At 36.4% G+C, this 23,805-nt stretch overlaps 3 protein-coding genes and 1 pseudogene across 3 annotated transcripts; 2 read left to right on the forward strand and 2 right to left on the reverse strand.

Moving 5' to 3' along the window:
• Window positions 1–5,415: 5,415 nt before the first annotated feature.
• On the forward strand, window positions 5,416–7,737 carry LOC132177992 (G-type lectin S-receptor-like serine/threonine-protein kinase LECRK4). The gene has a single exon (XM_059590482.1). The coding sequence runs from the start codon at window positions 5,416–5,418 to the stop codon at window positions 7,735–7,737; it is 2,322 nt and encodes a 773-aa protein (XP_059446465.1).
• Window positions 7,738–8,775: 1,038 nt separating this feature from the next.
• LOC132178059 (G-type lectin S-receptor-like serine/threonine-protein kinase LECRK4) lies at window positions 8,776–11,159 on the forward strand (annotated as a pseudogene).
• A 1,485-nt stretch (window positions 11,160–12,644) lies between these two features.
• Window positions 12,645–16,597, reverse strand: LOC132187212 (amine oxidase [copper-containing] alpha 3, peroxisomal-like). The gene is made up of 5 exons (XM_059601450.1): window positions 15,822–16,597; window positions 14,421–14,805; window positions 14,217–14,330; window positions 12,961–13,499; window positions 12,645–12,866 (listed from the first exon to the last, which is right to left on the reverse strand). The coding sequence occupies exons 1-5, from the start codon at window positions 16,595–16,597 to the stop codon at window positions 12,662–12,664; spliced, it is 2,019 nt and encodes a 672-aa protein (XP_059457433.1). The 3' UTR covers window positions 12,645–12,661.
• Window positions 16,598–19,224: 2,627 nt separating this feature from the next.
• LOC132187221 (amine oxidase [copper-containing] alpha 3, peroxisomal-like) lies at window positions 19,225–23,600 on the reverse strand. Its single transcript, XM_059601462.1, has 5 exons — window positions 22,828–23,600; window positions 21,593–21,977; window positions 21,404–21,517; window positions 19,634–20,172; window positions 19,225–19,515 (listed from the first exon to the last, which is right to left on the reverse strand). The coding sequence occupies exons 1-5, from the start codon at window positions 23,598–23,600 to the stop codon at window positions 19,311–19,313; spliced, it is 2,016 nt and encodes a 671-aa protein (XP_059457445.1). The 3' UTR covers window positions 19,225–19,310.
• Window positions 23,601–23,805: the final 205 nt, after the last annotated feature.

Below are 23,805 nucleotides of genomic sequence, written 5' to 3' on the forward strand. Positions count from 1 at the left end.
TCGAAGATTTCAATCATCTTGGTATAAGATGTTTAATTGGTTTGAATATTCTAAGAACAAAGATGTTGCTTATTGTTTACCCTGCTTTCTTTTTGCTAAAAAGCCAACGTGGCGGTTTGGAGGTAGTTGATTTACTATTGAAGGATTTCATAATTTGAAGAAAGTTTATGATAGTACGCATTGTTCTTTTTTGGTCCACATGGGAAATGAGCCATGTTCACCTCATAATAATGCTGTTAAGTGTTGTGATAATTTGAAGAATCAATATCAACATATTGATAAGGTGATAGATAAGCAAACTTCGGAAGAAAAATTGAACAATCAATTGCGATTGAAGACTTCAATCGAATCTATTCGGTATTTAGCATATCAAGGATGTCCTTATAGAGGTCACGATGAAGGTCTCGATTCTAAAAATCGTGGCAATTTTCTTGAGTTGATAAAACTTGTGTCCAATTTCAATGACGATGTTGCCAAGGTTGTTTTAGAAAATGCTCCACAAAATGCAAAATATACTTCACCTCAAGTCCAAAAAGATATTTTACATGTCTTGGCAAAAAGGGTGCGAGATGCAATTCGTGAAGAAATTGGTGATTCAAAATTTTGCATTATTGTTGATGAGGCATGAGATGAGTCTAAGAGAAAACAAATGACTATTGTTTTGAGATTTGTTAACAAAGATGGTTTTATACAAGAATGCTTCTTTGATATTGTCCAAGTTAAAGATACATCGGCATTGACTTTAAAAGATAAAATATCTGATGTTGTTTCTCAAAATTGTCTTGATATTCAAAGTATTCGTGGACAAGGGTATGATGGTGCTAGCAATATGCGTGGTGAATGGAAAGGATTGCAAGCATTATTTCTTAATGAATAGTCTTGTGTATACTATGTTCATTATTTTGTACATCGATTATACTTAGCATTAGTTGTTGCATTTCGAGAGGTAATTGTTGTTCATGATTTCTTCTCAAATTTGAATTTCATTATCAATGTGGTTAGTATTTCATGTAAACGTCATCGTGATCTGCAAGATGCTCAAGAAGCAGATATCGCATATTTGATAGCTATTGATGAACTTGAAACTGGAAAAGGTGCTAATCAAATTGGCACTTTGAAACGAGCTAGTGATTTTCGTTGGGGTTCTCATTTTTATTCTATTTGTAGCCTACTATGGCTGTTTAATCCTACTTGTTAAGTGCTTGAAAAGATTATAAAAGAAGGATCCACTTAATCTCAACGTGGGGATGCTGATGCTGCTTATGAAATGATTAGATCATTCAAATTAATATTCATTTTACATTTGATGAGGGAAATCATGGGTACCACTGATTGTCTTTGTCAACATTTACAACAAAAATCTAAAGACATCTTGAATGCTATGCAATTAGTTTCTAATACAAAAACACTCCTTCAAAAATTGAGAAATGAAGATTGGGATAATTTTCTTGAGAAAGTAGTATCTTTCTCTAAGAAATTTAAAATAGACATTCTGGATTTGGGTGCTCGTTATGTTAAAGGCCGAGGTTGTCTTCAACGAGATCGCATTACGGTGGAACATCATTATCATTTTGATGTATTCAATGCTGCTATAGACTTTCAATTGCAAGAGCTCGATTGTAGATTTGGTGAAAGGACAATGGAACTCTTGACACTTAGTTCAGCTTTGGATCCAAATGATGCTTATAAATCATTTAATATTGAGGATATATGTAGTCTTGCAGATGAGTACTATTCTCTTGATTTTTCTAAGCAGGAAAAAATTATTTTGAGATTTCAGTTGAAGAAATTTGAAGTTGATATGCTTGATCATCAGAAACTACAAAAATTGTCTTCCATTGCGGAATTATGTCGAGGATTGATAAAGGCAAGAAAATCAGATACATATTATCTTATTGATAGATTGATTCGTCATGTTTTGACTCTTCCGGTGTCTACAGCAACTACCGAACGAGCATTTTCAGCAATGAAAATTGTTAAAACAAGACTTCGTAACAAAATGGAAGATGAGTTTCTTGGAGATAGTTTAGTTGTCTACATTGAAAGGGAAACTGCTAAAAGTTTCGATTCAGATTTGATACTTGATGATTTTGTTTCTCTAAGACCGCGCGCTTAGAATACAATTTTAGGCACTTTGTATTTTGTATTTTTCTTTTCTATTGTACTAGTGCCTATATGGTAACTGATATATCAATTTAACATATATTTATGAAGTCAGATACATATGCTTTTTGTAATACATATATTGTGGTATAATTTCTTTTTTTGATTGTATTTACCATATTATAATAAAAATATAATATATAAAGAGAACAAAAAAAAAAAAAAAATTATCTGTATATTTTATTATTTTATTGACGCCCTTAGTAGAATGAATTATTGGATCAGCCACTGCTTAATAGGGTCATTTATTTGTATATATAGATTCTTGTGTATATACTTGTGAGATTTGTGTCCTTTATTGAGAAATTCATTATTCATATTCATGGAAAGTCTCAATATCCATAAATTTTTAGAAAGTAAAAAGTTTTCAAAGTGCATAAAACTCCAATTGTTTGCATTGTGCATAACAGAAAATATTACAATGACAGTAACTTTTCAACCTCTATTTATTTATTTATTTATTTTTTCACATTGTATTCCACTATAAACTACACTTTATAGCTTTCCATTTTCTCAACGCTTTTTTTTTTTTTTTTTTTTTCATGTTCTTGAATCAAGTGATAAGTCATTCTATATCTAATAAGTGATAATAAAAAAAAAGTTTTAAACGAAATTTTAAAAATAAAAGAAAGTGTTTTGATTGACATATTAAATTATATAAAAATATTTGATTCTTTTTTAAATGTACCGCTTATAAAATTTGATTGACAATACATGTTACGGTTGCTTATGAAGAAATAATTTTTTTTCAAAATTAAATTTGATAAAATCCTACCTAAGATCGACAATGTCACGAGAAAAATTAAATGGAATATCCATATTACCAATTGAAAATGAGATGTTAGAAACTTTGATTATAAAAACTTAATTAGTAATTATGCATCATAAAAAGTAAGCATAATGACTTTTAAATAAAAATATAACTTAATTAGTAATTATGCATCATAAAAAGTAAGCATAATGACTTTTAAATAAAAATATATAATATAAATGTTAAAATAAATATAAAATAATTAATATTTAAATATAAGAAAAATGCTCCACTTAAACTTATTGTTATATTAGTGTACTTTTCTTTGATTCCATGTTTTTCCCTCTGACATGATTTTTTTCCAATCCTCTACTCACGGGCCACGGCATTAGAGTTTGGAGTCTTTGGATCTGTCCAATTTTTTATTTTTTTTTTATTTTTAAATCAAATAAGGAAAAGCAGGTTATACGATTAAAAGACCACAAAAGGGGTGGGCACTCCGACAACAAAGCCCAAAAGATAAATGTAGTACAAATACATGAACAAATTTTGGATCAGGTTCAAAAGGACCCAATAGTAGGCAATAGTTTTGCCGATGGTCCCAAAAGAACCATAACAAGCCGGGCCTTTTCTAGAGCCGCACAAGGCGGTGACAAATTGCAAAAGAACTCCGTGAAGAGTCTGTTGCGGTAAAGGCAACAACCATTGTTAAATGGTTGTTGCAGAGCAAGCATTGCAGAAAACCAAATAGAATCTGTTGAAGGACATCCACAAGCATCAAAAATCTCTCCCACTAGATCAAACCACTTCGGTACAAAAAAAAAATTATAACCGACAAAAAAACAAAAAAAAAAAACAGCGAAGACTGACAGAAAATACAAACCAACAACGACCCAGGGAGACAAAACCCCAACCGTCTATTTGAAGTGTCCAGTGTTTGACGTTTCCCATTAGTTTTGGAATTGCATTAGCGGCATAGATTTCTTACATTCTTTCTCCCAACCCACTTGAACTCCTTTGTTTTTAGCTGACTTTTAACTTCTATAAACGACACTCTTTTTTGGCCATTATGTGGACTGAGCCAAAAACAGAGAGCAACATCATTAGAAAGCATCCACTCTGTTAAGCTTGGCATAAATATTAAGTCGCTAAATTAATATCTTTGCAAACCACTTATTCTTGGATTACTCATCTTCTTATTCTTAATATGAGATCGAGACCAACACTTAATGACGAATTTGAGCTCCGGCCACCAAATTATTTTGAAAGCAACCCTTTACTTAAATAGACATTCTTACAAAAATATACTTTGATACAAATTATATATGTTCCTTCTACTTTTCTGCAAATGGCCAAGGAACAAGTAGGATTGATCGGTGTCAAAACGTCGAAGTCCAGCTCTTCAAATTTGTTGTTTGAGAGTTGCACAATTCATGATCAATGACCATTCTTCACAAGTTTTAGCAGGGAATTCACGGCACTCCCAATTGTCTTAATCAGGGGGATTTATTGCGGATTTTCCAGTTCTCTGCCCACGACATCTAATGGCGCTAGATGTTTCTGTCAAGCCAACTCCCTTGGTTGTTAGCCAGAATCAAAGATTCCTCTTAGCCAGAAGCTTCACGTTAGAAATTTTAAAAATTACAAGTGACACGTGTTAGACTTGAAATACCAAAGCGGAAAAGAATGGTCTTCATGTACAACAAATTAATAAATCTAACGTAAATAAGAAAACTGCATTTCTTTCTTTTTTTTTTTTTTTTTTTTTTTTTCCTTTTTCTTTTATATTCAACTGCATTTATTCTTCAAGTACAATAATTTAATAAATCTAGCATATTTATTTATTTTTTTAATTAAATTCTAAAAGGGGCTACAATGAAAGATATTTACCACTCTTGATCTACAAGGAAAAGAGAGTAAAAGGTCCTAAAGAAAAACAACAAAAAAACTGAAAAATGAATGGACTCTCCAACAATAAACCCAATACAAAAACAATAGGGTAAAGTTATAAACAATAAAAAATTAAACAAATAAGTGTCTCGGTCTTTTGAATAGAACCGCATATAGCAGTAATATAAGCAAAAGAAAACAAGATCAATCACTCAATATATGTGGTATATGTGGAAAAGAAAGGCACTAATAAGACAACTTTCACTTATCCGCACGGACCGTACCAAAAGACTCCAATCAAAATCAAAATTCCAAGTTTGATTTTGGCTGTTGGCCTAATTGGTAAAAAAAGAAGAAACAAACAAACAAGCCGAACTTCCCCAAGTTTGATTTGACGAGTCGAAATAAAAAAAAATGAAAGAAAAAATATTTGAGTTGACAACCAGTCCAATCTAATTGAAGTGCAGAATTTTGCATTATCTGCCATTTTTCACTTCAGACATCTTTACTCTCCACTTGGTTCTTTCCCTCTTGTAGCAACAATGGGTGGTGCTAGAATTTTTCTTTGGTCTTTTCCATTCTTTCTCTCCTTACTTTGCTCTTGCGCTCAGATGAGTGGCAGTAAAATTGATTTGGGTTCCAGCATCACTGCAGGAGCCAGTTCTTCATGGCAATCACCCTCAGGTGATTTTGCTTTTGGATTCTACCCTCTTGTCACAGGCTTGTACCTTGTTGGCATTTGGTTTGATAAGATCCCGGAGAAAACTTTGGTTTGGTCAGCAAATCGCGAGGATCCAGCCCATAAAGGATCCGCCATCAAATTATCGCTCACCGGCCAACTTGAACTTACACACTCAAATGGGACTCATTTTTTCGTACACAGTGGCACGTCCGTCAATTCGGCTTCAATGCAAGATGATGGGAATTTCGTCTTGCTAAACCGTTCCAGTGGAATCCTCTGGCAGAGTTTTGATTCCCCTACAGACACTATTTTATTAGGTCAACGTTTGACTATGGGCCAGAAGCTCTACTCCAATGCCAACGGCTCAGTTGACTACTCGATTGGCCAATACATGTTGGAGCTTCAGCAGATGGACGGCAATCTTGTGCTATCCGCCTTTCGGTTTGCTGATCCGGGTTATTGGTACACTGGTGCAACTAATGTCAACATAAGCCTAGTTTTCAACCAGAGCACTGCTTTCATGTATCTTATTGTTGAGAATAACGCTTCAATCTCATACAATATGACGAAAAGTACTTCAGTGCGCACACCTATTGAAAATTACTACCACCGAGCAACTATCAATGACCATGGAAATTTCCAACAGTTGGCTAGGCTTAAAGGAAATAACAACCAATGGCAAGTTGTGTGGCAGGCCATTACGGAGCCTTGCACTGTGAATACTATTTGTGGGGTGTATGGCTATTGCCAGGTGCTTGATAATGTAACAATCACCTGCAATTGCTTGCCTGGTTATTCACCGTGGGATCCATACGTTCCCTCCAAAGGGTGCTATCCAGAAGTAGTGATTGATTTTTGTGCGGCAAATTCTTCGACTTCAGATTTCACAATCAAAACAATGGAGGATACAGATCTCACAAACGACATGTATGCAGATTTGGCGAGAATAAACACAGACGAGGATGGGTGCAAGAAGGCTGTGATGGATGACTGTTTCTGCATGGCTGGTGTTTTTAATCCCTCTGGCTCTGGCTCTGACCAAAATTTTTGTCTCAAGAAGAGGATGCCTTTGTTGAATGGTAGAAAAAGCAACCCTGCCACTAAAAATTTTATCGCATTTTTGAAAGTCCCTGTGGTGAATAACAGTGCACAAGTTCCTCCTAAGAAGAGAAAGGATTCTCCATCCTCTGTTGTTCTACTGGCAAGCCTTTTATTGTGCTTGATACTCGCTCTACTCTTTGCAGCCATTGCCATTTATCATCATCCTCTGTTTCAACGTTACATGCATGTCCAGCCGCCTCCAAAACCCAAGGCAGTGGAGATAAACCTGAAGGCATTTTCATTCCAAGAGTTGCGAGAAGCGACGAATGGATTCAAGAATAAACTAGGCGAAGGAGCATTTGGTGCTGTCTACAGCGGATTCCTAACCATGGAAGATGAAGAGGTTGTTGAGGTAGCTGTTAAACAGTTGGAGAAGATGATTGAACAAGGTGAGAAGGAATTCATTACAGAAGTCCAAGTAATTGGTTTAACTCATCACAAGAATCTTGTGCGGTTGTTGGGTTTTTGTAACGAGGATAATCACCGCCTTCTGGTTTATGAGCTAATGAAGAATGGGAGTCTATCGAGTTTCCTGTTCGGGGAAATTCGACCCAGCTGGGAACGCAGAGCTGAAATAGTTCTCGGAATCGCAAGAGGGTTGTTGTATTTGCATGAAGAGTGCGATACCCAGATCATCCACTGCGACATAAAGCCGCAGAATGTTCTTCTCGACAACAATTACACTGCTAAGATATCAGATTTTGGCCTGGCAAAGCTACTAATGAATGACCGATCTCGAACAAGCACCAATGTAAGAGGAACGATGGGATATATGGCACCCGAATGGCTCAAGAATGCACCTGTGACGACCAAGGTGGATGTTTACAGCTTTGGGGTTCTTTTACTTGAGATTATCTTCTGCAGAAGGCAGATAGAAATGCGTTCAACTGATGAAGACAGAGAGGGCGAGTATGTGATTCTGACCGATTGGGTTCTATACTGCATGAGAGCTAGTAATTTAGAAGCCACTGTGAGTTATGATTCTGAAGTTTTGAGCAATTACAAGAGGTTTGAGAGGATGGCAATGGTAGGATTATGGTGCGTATCTTCTAATCCAACTCTTCGACCATCGATGGAAAAGGTTGTGGAGATGTTAGAAGGAAATGTTGAAGTTGGTGTTCCACCTCTGATTGATGCACAAATGTTTTAAGATAAAATTATATTATATCTTCCCCTGTATATGTTTTCAGTTTTTATTTGTAAGTTTCTTCAATTTGCATCATGAATAAAAGAACTTCAAAATCCAATAGTGTGATCTATTATAAATTTTTTAAAGCCATATCAGTATTGGAGAGACACAATACACAAAAGGAGCTTGAAAATCACGTTTAACATTACTTCTCAACCTTCTACCCAATTTGCAATGTACCCTCAATAAAATATAACTACACCCTCAGTGGGAGGTAACCCAGGACTAGTCGTGGGAGGGGTTCTTACTTCTCAGGCAAGGTACTCCATTAGGATTTAATAAAAAATCCCAACAGAAATGAGACATTGCAAATTGATAGGATACATTACAAAAATTAAGACATTGTTGAAAATTGGGATTATATATGTACATATAAAAGAGAGAAAAACTAAAAAAGTTAGAAGCTGCAAACTTTCTGAACAAATTAACATTGCACAATGAACAAGTTAATGTTTTTTCACTGATCCATCTGTTTTTCTAAAACCCAGTAGTTTTTACAGGTTGATAATAATAAAAGACTTGTTCATGAAGATAAAAGAGTATCACTGGCTGGCTATGAATTTCTAACTACACAAATGGAAGTCCAGAGACCAAGCTACCAACAACTCAAGGAAAATTCAAAGTTCACAGGTCCAGAACTATAGAGCAGTGGAAGCGGCATATTCTGCTGCAATTATGGTGGTGGAATCATCCATTGACCACGGGTTTCCAACTGGAAATGACATGTATAACAAATCCAAAAAGAGTTAAAAATATGTCCCATGGGTCCATGACTCAACCAGTTGCACTCTGGACAAACATATTTGGAATTTGGAGAGAAAATGACCCCCCTTTAGACGCTGATTAGTAGTTTCTAGCCGACATATTTGACTTTTTTTTTTCTTTTTTTTTTGTCTGTCTTGTGGAAATCTTTCATAAAAATTTTCATAGAGATATATTTGTGTATAGGAATATACATAAAGGCTGTTCTCCTTTTCTGGGTTCCCACAGCACTTAACAATGAATGTAATGATAACTACTTCCTTTTTTCTCCTGCTATTTTCGAATTTCTGCAGCTTACACGCTCAGATTCCTCCCAACATAAGCTTAGGTTCCAACATCACTGCTGGATCGAATATTTCTTGGCGGTCCCTCTCTGGAGATTTTGCATTCGGATTCTACCCTCTCCCCAACGGTCACTACCTTGCTGGGATCTGGTTTGACAAAATTCCAGAGAAAACTCTAGTCTGGTCAGCCAACCGTGACTGGCCGGCAGAACCTAATTCATCGATTCAACTGAATGATGCCGGAAAGCTTGTGCTCGTTAATGGTAGTAATCAAACACTATATAGTGCCAGTGAAGCTGCTGCAAGTTCAGGCATCATGCAAGATAATGGTAACTTTGTCTTGAAAGATAGCAGTAATAAAACCATTTGGCAGAGCTTTGATTTTCCAACGGACACACTCTTACGAGGACAGACTCTAGCTAAAACCGGAAAGCTGTTTTCCAATGCAAATGGATCTTCAGATTACTCAACTGGGAATTTCAAGCTGGAATTGCAGTGGGATTCAAAGTTGGTGCTCTCTGCACACCGCTTCTCTCATCCTGCTTATCGGATCATAGAAATCTCAACCGAAAATGTTATACTGGTGTTTAATGGTGCTAGTGCTTTCATGTACCTTGCCAATAGCAGTACTATTGACCATAGTATTTACTCTTTAACTGAGAAGGTTCCAACCCCAATTGAAGACTACTACCACCGAGCCACGGTTGATGATCATGGTAATTTCCAACAATATGTTTACCATAAAAGAAATCGCAATGGATGGACGAGCGTGTGGAGATTTGTTGATGACCCTTGCCGCGTGACTACTGTATGTGGCCTCAATGGCATGTGCAGAGCTTCATTGGATAATAAAACGATGGCCTGTAGTTGCATACCAAGCTATATCAGGTTGGATCCAAGTAATGTATCCAAAGGATGCCACCCAGAAAACGTGCTGAATTATTGCCAAGGCCCTTCCATGAGCAACTTCAAGCTGGAGGTAATTGATGATGCTGAATTCGAATCTGATGGGTTTGAAATGGCTCAAGTGAAAAACGTCTCTGTGGAGGGATGCAAGAAGGCTATTATGGATGATTGTTATACCTCGGCTGCTTCCTGGGTGAATTCTACTTGTAACAAGAAGCGGATGCCTTTGCTGAATTCCAGAAAGAGTGCTTCCAGCAAAGGTAAAACGGCACTTATCAAGGTGCCGTTGAGGGTGCGTGAGCCGGATCTTCCAAAAGGTACAGAAAACAAGAAATTTCGGGTGCGGGTTCTTTTGGAGATTGGCCTTATAATTAGTGCTTCACTTGCTTTCTTGTTTGGAGCCGTTGCCGTATACTATCATCCTGCAGCTCGAAATCTGATGATGAAGAAAAAGCGGTTATCAAACTCTAACGCCATTGGGATTAACTTCCGGGAGTTCACATTCGAGGAGCTGCGTGTAGCAACAAATGGGTTTAGTAAGATTCTAGGCCGAGGTTCTTCTGGAAGAGTTGACGGTGGCACTCTAACTCTGAAAGATACTGAGATTGACATCGCTGTGAAGGAGCTGACGAAAGGCATTGAGAAAACAGAGAAGGAATTTGCAACAGAGCTCAAGATAATTGGTCGTACCCATCACAAGAATTTGGTAAGACTATTGGGTTTTTGCATTGAGAAGGATCACCGATTTATGGTTTTAGAGTTAATGCCAAATGGAGCATTGTCTCATTTAGAGTTAATGCCAAGGAGGGAGAGCGACCCAATTGGAATCAGAGGGCTGAAATAGCGCTGGGAATAGCAAGAGGCTTGCGGTACTTGCATGAAGAATGTGAGACTCAGATCATACACTGTGACATCAAGCCCCAGAATGTGCTACTTGATGTCAATTATACTGCGAAGATATCAGATTTTGGGTTATCCAAGCTTTTGAACAGAGATCAAACAAGAACTGACACAAACATTAGAGGAACAATGGGGTATATTGCACCGGAATGGCTGAGGAGTGGACCTATAACCAGCAAAGTGGATGTTTACTGTTTTGGTGTGATGTTAATTGAGACAATTTGTGGAAGAAGGCAAGTGGAATTGAGCCGGGTGGAGGAAGAGAGTGGAAAGGACGATCTGATTCTTTCAGATTGGGTTATAAGTTGCGTGAAATCTGGGAAGCTAGAGATGGTGGTGGGGCATGACCCAGATGTATTGAGCGATTTCAAGAGGTTTGAGCGAATGGCCTTGGTGGGATTATGGTGCATTCATCCGGATTCCATTCTCAGACCCTCTATGAGGAAAGTGACACAAATGCTTGAAGGAAAAGTGGAGGTTGGGATCCCACCGCTGGTTTATGATCCAACCGCAAACTATCTGAGTTATTAGTTTGTTGATGGTCTGTACTTGGTTAATTTCATCATGTATCCTAGCTCAAGCTTACTATATATGAGCCACCTTTATACTTAAGTCTATATAATATATATGGTGATGTAATCTTTCCAACTATAATTTCATAAGGAGTAGTAATCCAAGCCTAATAGTAATAGATTTGTTTCTTGTTGAGTCAAATTTGTTTATTCTCCTAATCTTCCTTGTTGGCGCCAGTAGTAAGCCTCAAACATTTTCAAACAGCGTTCCAAATAACATGCATTTTGGTTTTGAAGAAAGTTGTCAATCATTTCGGTATATAGAAGATATTATAGCGACCAGACCACCATAGTTGTTCAATCTTGCATTAAAGGGTCTAGTGGGTGCTGCTCGCTGGTGGAACTTCTTCATTATGGTTCGCACTAGGCTTAAGTACGTCATCCTTTTCCTCTTGTGTGGACATGCCAAAAAAAAAAAAAAAAAAAGAGAAGAAGAAGCTAACTTGGGAGCTAACTTTTGTGGGGTTTGATAGCCAACTACTTGTACAACCCTAACTACATCCTATAAGCCTAAAACGTTTTTTTACCTCAAATTTTTGTTCATGGAAACTAGCTCCCAACTTAACAACTTCAAAGTAGGTTTCATTTATCTCGGTCCCTTCCCTTTGGTAGACGTATGTACGTACCTAGCGCGCACTTGCATACACAAAGTAGTGATAGTAACTTGTAAGCCACAAACCTATCACATAAATGGAATGAGTACGTAATAGCTACAACCTACAAAGCCTTAAAGCTAGCTTTTCACTTAAAAATTTTGTGGTCATGCCTAGAATAAATATTAGGTTTACAAAACTCACAAATTAACAACACCATTAAGTTTTAAAAAGATGGTTGCGTTCAATCTTCCCTGTCCTTACGTTTTGGTTGTGCCATGTGGTCTGTGCTATTCTAGTGGTTGCATGGTTTTTTACTCAAACCCATACCCAAACTCTTCTCCAGTTTCCCCCCCCCCCCAAAAAAAATTTCACACGATCGGTGCACTGCTTCATCTTCATTAATGTGAGATTTTCCATTATACAAGAAACTCCAAAATCATTCAATTAATTAATACTCGAAAGACAAAAAAAAAAAGATTTCTCAGAAATGTTCATCCCAAAGTAGCTATTGCCATCATGGCTGAATGGGCCATGGCCAAGTTATTAAAGAACCCAAGGGTCCAAAAGAAGGCCCAAGAGAAGCTGGACCGCATGCATAATCGGACTTCTCAAGCCCTCCCTTACTTACAATGTGCTATTCTGTTTTTATTTTATTTTGGGATGCTTGCAATCTTGACGGGTGGTTTACGCTACAAAGATCTCCTTGATGTAACCCAAATGCAATTGAGATACTTGTAATCTTGTCCGTTGGAAAATTATAGCAAATGATGTCATTATTGAATGAGCTGAGAAATTATTTTATTCTTCAACTGTTAAACCCTTCTTAATTTATTTATGGTTCGCATTATGATAATTACATAAAATCCTAGCCTTGGGCGGTGCAGTTAGGCCCTGGTACAACACTGGGAGCTCTTGTTTTAAGTACTGGATTGCTGTCAAAGAAATTGTTAGGCCGTAGCTCAAACCCACCACTTAACGTTGGCATCACCGGAAACTCATCTTGGGAAGGGACATGATGGAATCCAATTGTGTACCACAATACTATGTCCTTGTTTTCAATCTCCCTATTCCTGCGCATCCATCCAATTTCAAAACAAAACATATATGAATTTAGTCACAATTATCGAATGCAGTCAATTATGTTTATATTGATCTATGTGGTACCTGAGACTCCAAACTGCTAAGGTATCCTCTCCTCGGCTTTGATCAACGAATGCTCCTCCTGCCCATTTCTCTGACTTGTTATAGGGTGTAACCCACACATTATTATTTGTGAAGGCTCCCCGGATCTGTGGATAATCATCGTACGACAGGAGGGGATGTGCCACTGACCCTGGAATCAGACGGTATCCGACATTATTCCCAAGTTTGGTTTTCTTATTGGGATTCACAACTATTAGCTCAAGTTGATTCAAGCCTAACTGAATTCGAGCTTCTTCTTCAGTTTTAGCTGTTTCACTCACAACCGTCCAATAACTTTTCCTTGGTGAGCTTTGGTTTGTTGTTCGGATTGTCTCCAAATTGTTCTTGACAAAGGAGTTGGCTTCACCATCCACGTCGAGGTCAAGGTAGTACGTCAAGAAGTGATCATGGTAGATACCTATAGTGTTATTTGCTAACAAAGTCCCATGGACATCCTCTCTTATCTCATCTGTGTGGGTGTATGTCACACCCTTCACTTCTAGCACGCCAGTTAGCCCAACCTATTAGGATTAGAGGAAGTAATCACCAATTTTGACATTTCTATGTTAATCAATATTGAGTGTACATGCATACATGCATGATATAAAAAAACTCATAGAATAATATTGCTACACATACTAACACTTTGTGTGCATCCCAGATAGATGTGACAATTCGTATTAGTGTGTTAGGTTTAGGTCGTGTTGAGGAATAAGTATAAGATTATATATGTCAGCCCTAACTTAATTCATTAAATTAAATAGGTCAGACTCCTCGACCTTAATTTCATGTTGTGCTCGTGTCAAAAATTAATAGCCCTTATGTCAGGTGTTGGGCCGGGTTCGGGTCATAATGATGCATGTATATAAGACTATATAGGTCAATCCTGACCTCATCCATTTAATTAAATAGATCAAACCTCTCAACCATAGTTTCATGTTGGGTTCATGCATGCCGAGTTTATGGATTATGTCAAAAATTACAAGCGTTTATGTTAAGTGTCGAATGTATGTAAATAAGATTATATAGGTTAACCCTACCTTGAACTATTTAATTAAATTAGTCAAACTCCTTAACTCTAATATGCTAATTTCATATCGAGTTAATAGATTGTGTAAAAAATTATCAACCCGAATTAATCCCAAATTAATGTAGTGGTACATGTTTCTTGATGATGCAACTCTTATTTCATTTTAAAGTTGAAAAAAAAAAAAAAAATTCCAAGCTAATAATCATACCCCCAATTTAATGGTGCCATCTGGCTTGAATTCCCAATCAATAATATAGTCATAGTTGCCCACTACAGCGACCATCCTCACCACCAGGCTCACTTCTGCCCTAACCTCCCTTATCTGCAATTCCATATAATCATTATATAAAACTATCAATTAAGTCCAAATAATAATAATAATAATAATAATAATAATAAAAATGTCACTTACAACTTCATCAGAAATCTCCGACTCAGTGTGACGCCACATTATATTTCCCGCATAGCGTTCGAAAATACAAAGCGCATTGGATATTTTGACAGGCACACCATCTTGACCGGCGTAATATGCGTCCCTAAATACTGCATTGGCCGGGCAATCGGCGAAGGGCTGGAGTGATACTGCAGATTGACCGAAACCAAATTCGCCACAATCAAAGAAAGTTTTGTAGTACCAATCCTCGGTTGGGTCCATGTAAGGCACAAATAACTCGGATATAAATCCTCTGTATAACACCCGTCGATTTGTTTGCTTCTCAACGTCATAAACTGATGCTAGAGAAATTATTGGACCAACTCGTTGATCAAATCCTAGGTGGAATATCCAGTTTGCCCAACTAATCACAAACAAATTAATTTACTCTTAAGATATATATAAACTTTATCTGGAAAAAATGTTGTAACTTGTACTTGACCATAGGTGCAAAGTTTTTAATATCCTGAATTTAGGAATTAGAATACCGTATTTGTCCTTCAAATATATATATACACAAAAAAGTTTAAGAAAAGACTAAAAAACATTGGGAGAGACGAGCTAGGTAATTGAGCTACCGCCAAAGAAGTAGGGGTGAAAAAGCGGGCAGCTAACCGCACTAACCGTTAACCACTTTTAAAAGCGGTTAAAAAAAACCATTAACCTCCTTGGCGGTTATGGTTAGCAGTTTTAGGTTTTTTCAAAACCACTAATCGCATATATATATATATATATATATATATATATACACACACCTATGAAATGGTGTCGTTTTTGTGTTTAAAATTTTAAATATATATAAAATTGTATAAACATTTATAAATGATGTCGTATGTAGTATGATATTATCATATTACCATAAAAACGACATTGTTTTTTTTTTTTTCTTTTAAAAAACAGTTAGCGGTTATTAAAGTTATTAACCACTAACCGTCTAGATAGTTAGTGAATTTTACTAACCGTCTTTTCACCAGGAGTGGTCAATCGATCTACTTCAAAATCAAGAGTACCAAATGGGCTTTGCCTGAGGGCTTACTGGACCAGCGGCATGCAACAGGTTAACCAACTATAGACCTTCGGAAAGTTTGAATGTGGGCCCTTTGTTAAGGAACTAGATCATCTCCAAGTCTGAATGTGGGCAGTTAATTATATTTGAAGAGTATTTTTGTCTTTTTACTTTTTTTGGAACAAAAATATCCCTCAATAATATAACTAACTGGATGAACCGAAGATGATCCAAATTCTTTTGGTAATTGGTGTTATGTAATGAGTTTTTAACTAAATGAATGAATCGAAAAATATAAAAAAACGAAATCACATGGAATTGGATGAATCTGTTTGCACAAAAGAATAAAAAAAGCTTAACTTCTGTACGCTGACCTGATATTGTGCCCATCTATCTTAAATCCTGGTCCGTCCGGTTGCCCGAAGGTTGCACCATTTGGATGAGGACCAAACGGTGGCTTCTGCATCGATGCCCGATAGTCTGTTCCCTGAGCTTTTGGGACTGGAGCAATAGACCTATCGTAGTATTCAACAATCTTCATCTCATCCAAATCAACCACCAACAATATTCCTTCCACCGGTCTCAAGTAGAAATTAATTGTTCCTTCCTTGTAGTAGCATTGTAGATTCAACACCTTCTTACTCTCCACCTCTCCGTACCATCCGGCTGTATACGTGGTGCAAAGGACATCTGATAAGTTCAGCCGCCTCTTCTCAATCGATTTGATGAATGGCTCATATGTTTCTGGCAATGCGGATGCAGCATCTTGTTCATCAAAGGTAAGCAGAGGATAACCATGTCCAAGGTAAACATTGTCGGAGACTAATGAACTGGTCGTCAAGTCCACTATTAAGTCGTGGGATTCTTTTTTGAGACGTATGGTGACCAAGGCACGGCGAGGTGGGGATGTGGAGTCGGGGTTTGATAGCCATGAGAGGATGGTGGGTTTGTCTGGCTCGTCCAAACCTATGTACTGGAAGGTTAGGTTGTGGTTTGGGGTGGGGTATGACTTCTTGACTATGGTTTGGACCAGGGTGAACTCGGATGGGGTTAGAGGGTCTAGGGGGTGGTGCTGATGGCTTGAGACCAGTGAGAAGGTGTAGAGAGATAAGAGTAAGAAGACCATTAGTAGTGTCAACATTGATGCCATGGCTCTGTCCTGAAAAATTAAGGACTCTTAATTTGCCCTTAAATAGACCTTTCAAGTGTCATAATTTATCAGTTTGAACAATGTAAGGCGCGCAAGTCAAGATAAGCTAATTAGGAGATGGGGTAATAGACACAAGGGTATATTTCTTAAATAGTTAATATGAATCTTGACTTTTGCGGGGTTTGATAGCCACCACTTGTACAACCCTAACTACAGCCTATAAGCCTAAAACTTTTTAACTTAAAATTTTTGTTCATGCCCTGGAAGAAATATTATGGCATGAAAACTCCCAAGTTAACAACTTGATAGTGGTCCATTCCCTTTGGTAGTTGTATGTGCCTAGCACTTGCCTAGCTACGCAATGCAGATGGTAAACAAAAATCTAATGTAATAAGTACAACAGTTAATATATAAGGAAAAATATCTTTTACCCCCATAAAGTATCAATGAATTTGCAATTTTAACCGTAATGTTTAAAAAGTGACATTTTACCCCCTTAAAGTATTTGACATTGACACTTAGCCTCATAAAGTATATTTTACCCCTCCAAACTATTTTATGTTTACATTTTACCCACCCGAAGTAACTAAGTTTTGGGGGATAAAGTGTCAATTGATTAGGGGGCTAAAGTGTATTTCATGGGGTCAAATGTCAATGTTAGATACTTTATGAGAGGTCTTATGTCACTTTTTAAACATTAGGATTAAAATTACAAATCTGTGAATACTTTAGTGGGGTAAAATATATTTTTCCCTATTATATAATGAAAGCCTAAAGCTTTTCATTTAAAATTTGCAGTCATGCCTTGGAATGAATATTAGGTCAAGAAAAATCCAAAATTAACAATTCAATAAGTTCTTTCTATAAGATGGCTGCTTTCAAGCTTCCCGCCCCTTTCCATTCAGGCCTTGGAAGGAATATTAGGGCATGGAAACTCCAAAATTAACAACTTCATTGTAGGTTTCATTTTTCTCGTAAGCCACAAGGCACAAATCTGGGTGTGTTTGGCAAAAGGTTTGAAAAAGGAAGTGTGCTGTAACAGATTTGATTGATGTAAGAGAAAAAAATAAGAATGTTTTATATAAAAAAAGCGAAAAAAAATTTGTTTTATAGTAATTTTTTTTATTTGAATAGTAATAAAAAATAATTGATGTGATGTAAAAATAAGAATGTTATAATTGATTTTGAGAGAAATTTTTTAAATTTTGTGGTCCGGTTCGGCCCGCTCCTTTGCCAAACACAGCCTTAATGACAAAAATGTAATGAGTACGTAATAGCTACAACCTACGAGCCTAATGCTACTTTTTCACTTTAAATTTGTGGTCATGCTTGTTTTAAAAAGACGGTTGCTTTCAATCTTCCTAGTCCTTTGTTTTTGGTTGTCTACGTACGTAACTAGCATTTGTCCACTCAAAAGTGGTTGACATAAGTACAACATTTAATGCATTCTCTAAGCTACAAATTCATTTCAAGAAAGAATAATACTAACATCCCAATACTTTTTTTTAAATTTTTTTTTTTAAATGATTTGGTTTATTCGATAAATAAATAGATTTATATATATATTTTTTTTAAATGAATGTGGGATTTAGATCATTTGAGAAAGGAAATTTGAGAAAAAGTGTTAGGATGTATAGCAGCCATTTACATGAAAACTACAACCTACAAGCCTAGAACTTTTCACTTAAATTTTTTTTGTTCATGCCTTGGAAGGAATATTAGGGCATGGAAACTCCAAAATTATATGAATGGAATTGATACACAATAGCTGTAACCTACAAGTATGTAGAAATGATTCTTTATATTTTATTTGAAATAGAGAGTATTCATTTAGATAGAAGAGTGATAAAATTAGAACAAAATTGTCCTCATCTTTAAAAGGTTGGACAATTTAATCCTACCATTTTATCTAAATGACTCATCTCCATTAATTCATTTGAAATAAAGAAGATCCTATATATTTCCAAGCCTAAAGCTTTTCACTTAAAAATCGCGGTATTGCCTTGGAAGGAACACAAGGTCACGAAAACTCCCAAATTAACCTCAATAGGTTGTTCCAAAAAGATGGATAGCTGCTTTCAATCTTCTCTGCCCTTTCTTTTTAGTACAACATTTAATGCATCATCTAAGTTACAAATTCATTACGTAAGTGGAATCAATACCTGAGAACTACAACCTACAAGCCTAAAAGTTCTCACTTAAAATTTTCATTCATGCCTTGGAAGGAATATTTAGGCATGGAAACTCCTAAATTAATGTAGGAAAATAGATTGAATCAATAGTTGAGTTGTCAAATACTGAATTAATGGCATTGTAATATCTTGACATAAAATATTAGGATTAAGATTTCCTACAATTTCTTTAAAATTGTATGTCATCAAATTATATAATTTAGGCCTTTTTAGGTATCGAACTGCTTGAAAAATACTATCTATTAAAAATGTGGGATTCATTTTCACTTTTGTAGAAACATTTCTTCGGTGTATATATATATATATATATACCGACCACAATAGTTGTTCAATCTTGCGTAAATCAAGTACTCGATCCCTGAATCACGGACAGATCAACAACTACAAAAGAAAGGAAGAATTGATGGAAAATTATAGCAAACGATATTGTCATTATTGAATGAGCTGAGGAATTATTTTATTCTCCAACTATTAAACCCTTCTTAATTTATTTATGGTTCGCATTATGATAACATAAAATCCTAGCCTTGGGTGGTGCAGTTAGGCCCTGGTACAACATTGGGAGCTCTTGTTTTAAGTACTGGATTGCTCTCAAAGAAATTGTTAGGCCGTAGCTCAAACCCACCACTTAACGTTGGCATCACCGGAAACTCATCCTGGGAAGGGACATGATGAAATCCAATTGTGTACCACAATACTATGTCCTTGTTTTCAATCTCCCTATTCCTGCACACCCATCCATCCAATTCAATACAATATATATATATATATATATATATATAGAATTTAGTCACAATTATCGAATGCAGTGATCAATTATGTTTATGTTCTATATATGTGGTACCTGAGACTCCAAACTGCTAAGGTATCCTCTCCTCGGCTTTGATCTACGAATGCTCCTCCTGCCCATTTCTCTGATTTGTTATAAGGTGTGACCCAGACATTTTTATTTGTGAAGGCTCCTCGGATCTGTGGATAATCATCGTACGACAGAAGGGGATGTGCCACTGACCCTGGAATCAGACGATATCCGACATTATTCCCAACTTTAGTTTTCTTATTGGGATTCACAACTATTAGCTCAGGTTGATTCAAGCCTAGCTGAATTCGAGCTTCTCCTTCAGTTTTAGCTGTCTCACTCACAACTGTCCAATAACTTTTCCTTGGTGAGCTTTGGTTTGTTGTTCGGATCGTCTCCAAATTGTTCTTGACAAAGGAGTTGGCTTCACCATCCACGTCGAGGTCAAGATAGTACGTCAAGAAGTGATCGTGGTAGATACCTATAGTGTTATTTGCTAACAAAGTCCCATGCACATCCTCTCTTATCTCATCTGTGTGGGTATATGTCACACCCTTCACTTCTAGCACGCCAGTTAGCCCAACCTATTAGGATTAGAGGAAGTAATCACCAATTTTGATTTTGACATTTCTATGTTAATCAATATTGAGTGAACATGCATACATGATATAAAAAAATTCATAGAATAATGCTATAGATACTAACACTTTGTTTGCAGTGTGCATCCCAAATAAGGATGACAATTCGTGTTCGTGTGTTGAATTTGAGACATGTCGAGAAATAAGAATAAGATTATATAGGTCAACCCTAATATGACTAATTTAATTAAATGAGTTAAAGCCATCTACCCTAATTTCGTGTCGAATTTGTAAGTCTTATAAAAAATTATAAACATTTATATATGTCAAGTGTCAGGCTCGAGTCATGTTGAAACATGGATATAAGAGTACTATATAGGTCAACCATAACCTTATTCATTTAATTAAAGTGGTCAAATACTTCAACCCTAAGAGCATTCTCAATGGAAGAGCCAAATGTTACTTTTATTTAAAATGACTCTTCAAATGTTTAAAAAACCCCCTCCATTGGATTAGTAAAAAAAAAATGTAAAATAGATATTTGATTGGAAGAGCCAAAAAAAAAAAAAAAAAAGAAGCTAAATGTAGCAGCACATTTCAAGGGAGTCATTTATTTTTTATTGTTTCTCACCTGTTTTCTCTTCTTTCTTTTTTTTCAAATCTTTTCCTACTTTTTCTTACATGTTCTCTTTTTTCAAAAACTTTTCATATTTTCTCTCTCACATGTTCTCTTTTTTCCAAAACTTTTCATATTTTTTCTCTCACATGTTCTATTTTTTCCAAAACTTTTCTCACTTTTAATAATATTTATATGATATAGATAAAAATATAGCTAATCGGATGTAGGAGATTTTTAAAAATTCATTAGTTAAACTAGATAAAGTGCCTTTTAAGAAGCCATTTTGCATAAAAATTTGGCTCCTCTATTGGGAATACTCTAACCCACTAATTTTTAGGGGTGAATGTGGTTACGCTTAGCGGTTATTGGCTAAAACCGCTAACCGTAACCGTCTTTTCACCCCTAAAAATTAGTAGGTTAACATTGAAGTATTTGACTCCTTTAATTAATTAGATGAATAAGAACTGTAACCGATTAGGCAATTTTCACCTGTGTTGAGTTTATATTATCAAGTTTGACATCCTTAGTCGCAAATTCGGTACAAGTTTCTAGATGATTTCATTTTTAAAGTTGAAAAAATAAAATAAAAAAATGATAATCGCAAGCTGATAATCATACCTCCAATTTAATGGTGCCACTTGGCTTGAATTCCCAGTCAATAATATAGTCATAGTTGCCCACCACGGCGACCATCCTCACCACTAGGCTCACTTCTGGCCTAACCTCCCTTATCTGCAATACCATATAATTGTCATATAAAACTATCAATTAAGTCCAAATAATAATAATAATAAAAATGTCACTTACAACTTCATCTGGAATCCCTGTCTCAGTGTGACGCCACATTATATTTCCCGTATAGCGTTCGAAAATACAAAGTGCATTTGATATTTTCACAGGCACGCCATCTTGACCAGCATAATATGCGTCCCTAAATACTGCATTGGACGGGCAATCGGCGAAGGGCTGGAGTGATACTGCAGATTGACCGAAACCAAATTCACCACAATCGAAGAAAGTTTTGTAGTACCAATCCTCAGTTGGGTCCATGTAAGGCACAAATAACTCGGATATAAATCCTCTGTATAGCACCCGCCGATATGTCTGCTTCTCAACGTCATAAATTGATGCTACAGAAATTATCGGACCAACTCGAACATCGAATCCTAGGTGGAAAATCCAGTTTGCCCAACTAAACACAAACAAATTTGATGTTTTGTCAATATTTTAATTTTTGTCTTAATATATATTTAGTTTTTTCTTTTAAAATTTAAATATAATAAAAATTAATCTTTTCAACACATGATGCTTGTATGGTGTTGTAACGTGGCAACACGATTACGTAATAATTATCCCATTTGTTGATAATTGACCACACACCAATAATTTGGTCGAGATAGAACTTGCAAATAATTTGGCCATACTCAAATATAAGAAGGGTTCGCTAATTATTGTGGGACTCTCCCTCCAAGTGGGCTTGGCCCGAGGGCTAACTGGGCTAATAACAACCAGTCGATTGAAGATAGATCTTTTAAAGCATCTTTAAGAGAATAGGTAAATCTTTCATAATAATCAGATTTGACTATTATTAACCTTTTTTGTTTTTTTTTTTAGCAGAATAACTATTTTGCAGTTTTTCTTTTAGTATGAATAATAAATAAGTAAATTAACATATCTACTATTCACATTATAAACTTTGTTCATTATTATTTTTAACTCTCTTTCTTCCTTTTTCTCTCTCTCCTCCTCTTTCTTTCACACTCTTTCTCACACAAAATAATATTTAAAGAAAACAGATAGTTGAATAAAAAATCTGTTAAAGTATATATAAAAAAATGAATAGTTAAAGTAAAATTTTTTTTTATTTTTTTTGGGTAAATATTTTGCCTACATATGCTAAAGATGCTCGTGAAGTTTAAGCATGGGCATAGAGTCAGCTGGCCCTTCAATAATCAGTCCGCCACCATTAAATGTTACATAATTTTTAAGAAATGAATTAATGAATTGAATTTTTTTAAAATAAAATAAAAAACAGTCTTGACCTGATAATGTGCCCGTCTATCTTAAATCCAGGTCCGTCTGGTTGGATGAAGGTTGCACCATTTGGATGCGGACCGAAGGGTGGCTTCTGCGTTGATGCCCGGTAATCTGTTCCCTGAGCTTTTGGGACCGGAGCAATAGACCTATCGTAGTATTCAGCAATCTTCATCTCATCCAAATCAACTACCAACAGTATTCCTTCCACTGGTCTCAAGTAGAAATTAACTGTTCCTTCCTTGTAGTAACATTGTAGCTTCAACACCCTCTTACTTTTCACCTCTCCGTACCACCCGGTTGTATACGTGGAGCAAACCACTTGTGATAACTTCAGCCCCCTCTTCTCAATTGACTTGATGAATGGCTCATATGTTTCTGGCAATTTCGTTGCAGCAGTCTGTTCGTCAAGGGTAAGCAGAGGGTAGCCATGTCCATGGTAAACATTGTCGGAGACTATCGAACGGGTGGATAAGTCCACTGTGATCTCGTGGGATTGTTTCTCGACACGTATGATGACGGCGGCCCGGCGAGGTAGGGGTTTGGAGGCCGGGTTTGATAGCCATAAGAGGATGGTGGGTTTGTCTGGCTCGTCCAAACCTATGTACTGGAAGGTTAGGTTGTGGTTTGGGCTGGGGTATGATTTATTGACTATGGCTCGAACCAGGGTGAACTCGGATGGGGTTAGAGGGTCTAGGGGGTGGTGCTGATGGCTTGAGACCGGTGAGAAGGTGTAGAGTGATAAGAGTAAGAAGACCATTAGTGTCAACATCGAAGCCATGGCTCTGTGCTGAAAAATTCAGCCCTCTTTGCCCTTGAATAGACTTTTCAATTGTCCCCAGCCTTTCATAAAATTACAGTTCTACTTACCTTAAAATAAAAAATAATAGGTCCACGTGGTTTACATTGATGTAGGGGGCGAGCTACGTGGTCTCTTGGGGGTCCATGACAAGCCCATGATTTTTTACTGTGCCTATAAAAATAGG

This window comes from Corylus avellana, chromosome ca1 (assembly GCF_901000735.1).
Source record: "Corylus avellana chromosome ca1, CavTom2PMs-1.0".
NCBI classification, from domain to species: Eukaryota; Viridiplantae; Streptophyta; class Magnoliopsida; order Fagales; family Betulaceae; genus Corylus; species Corylus avellana.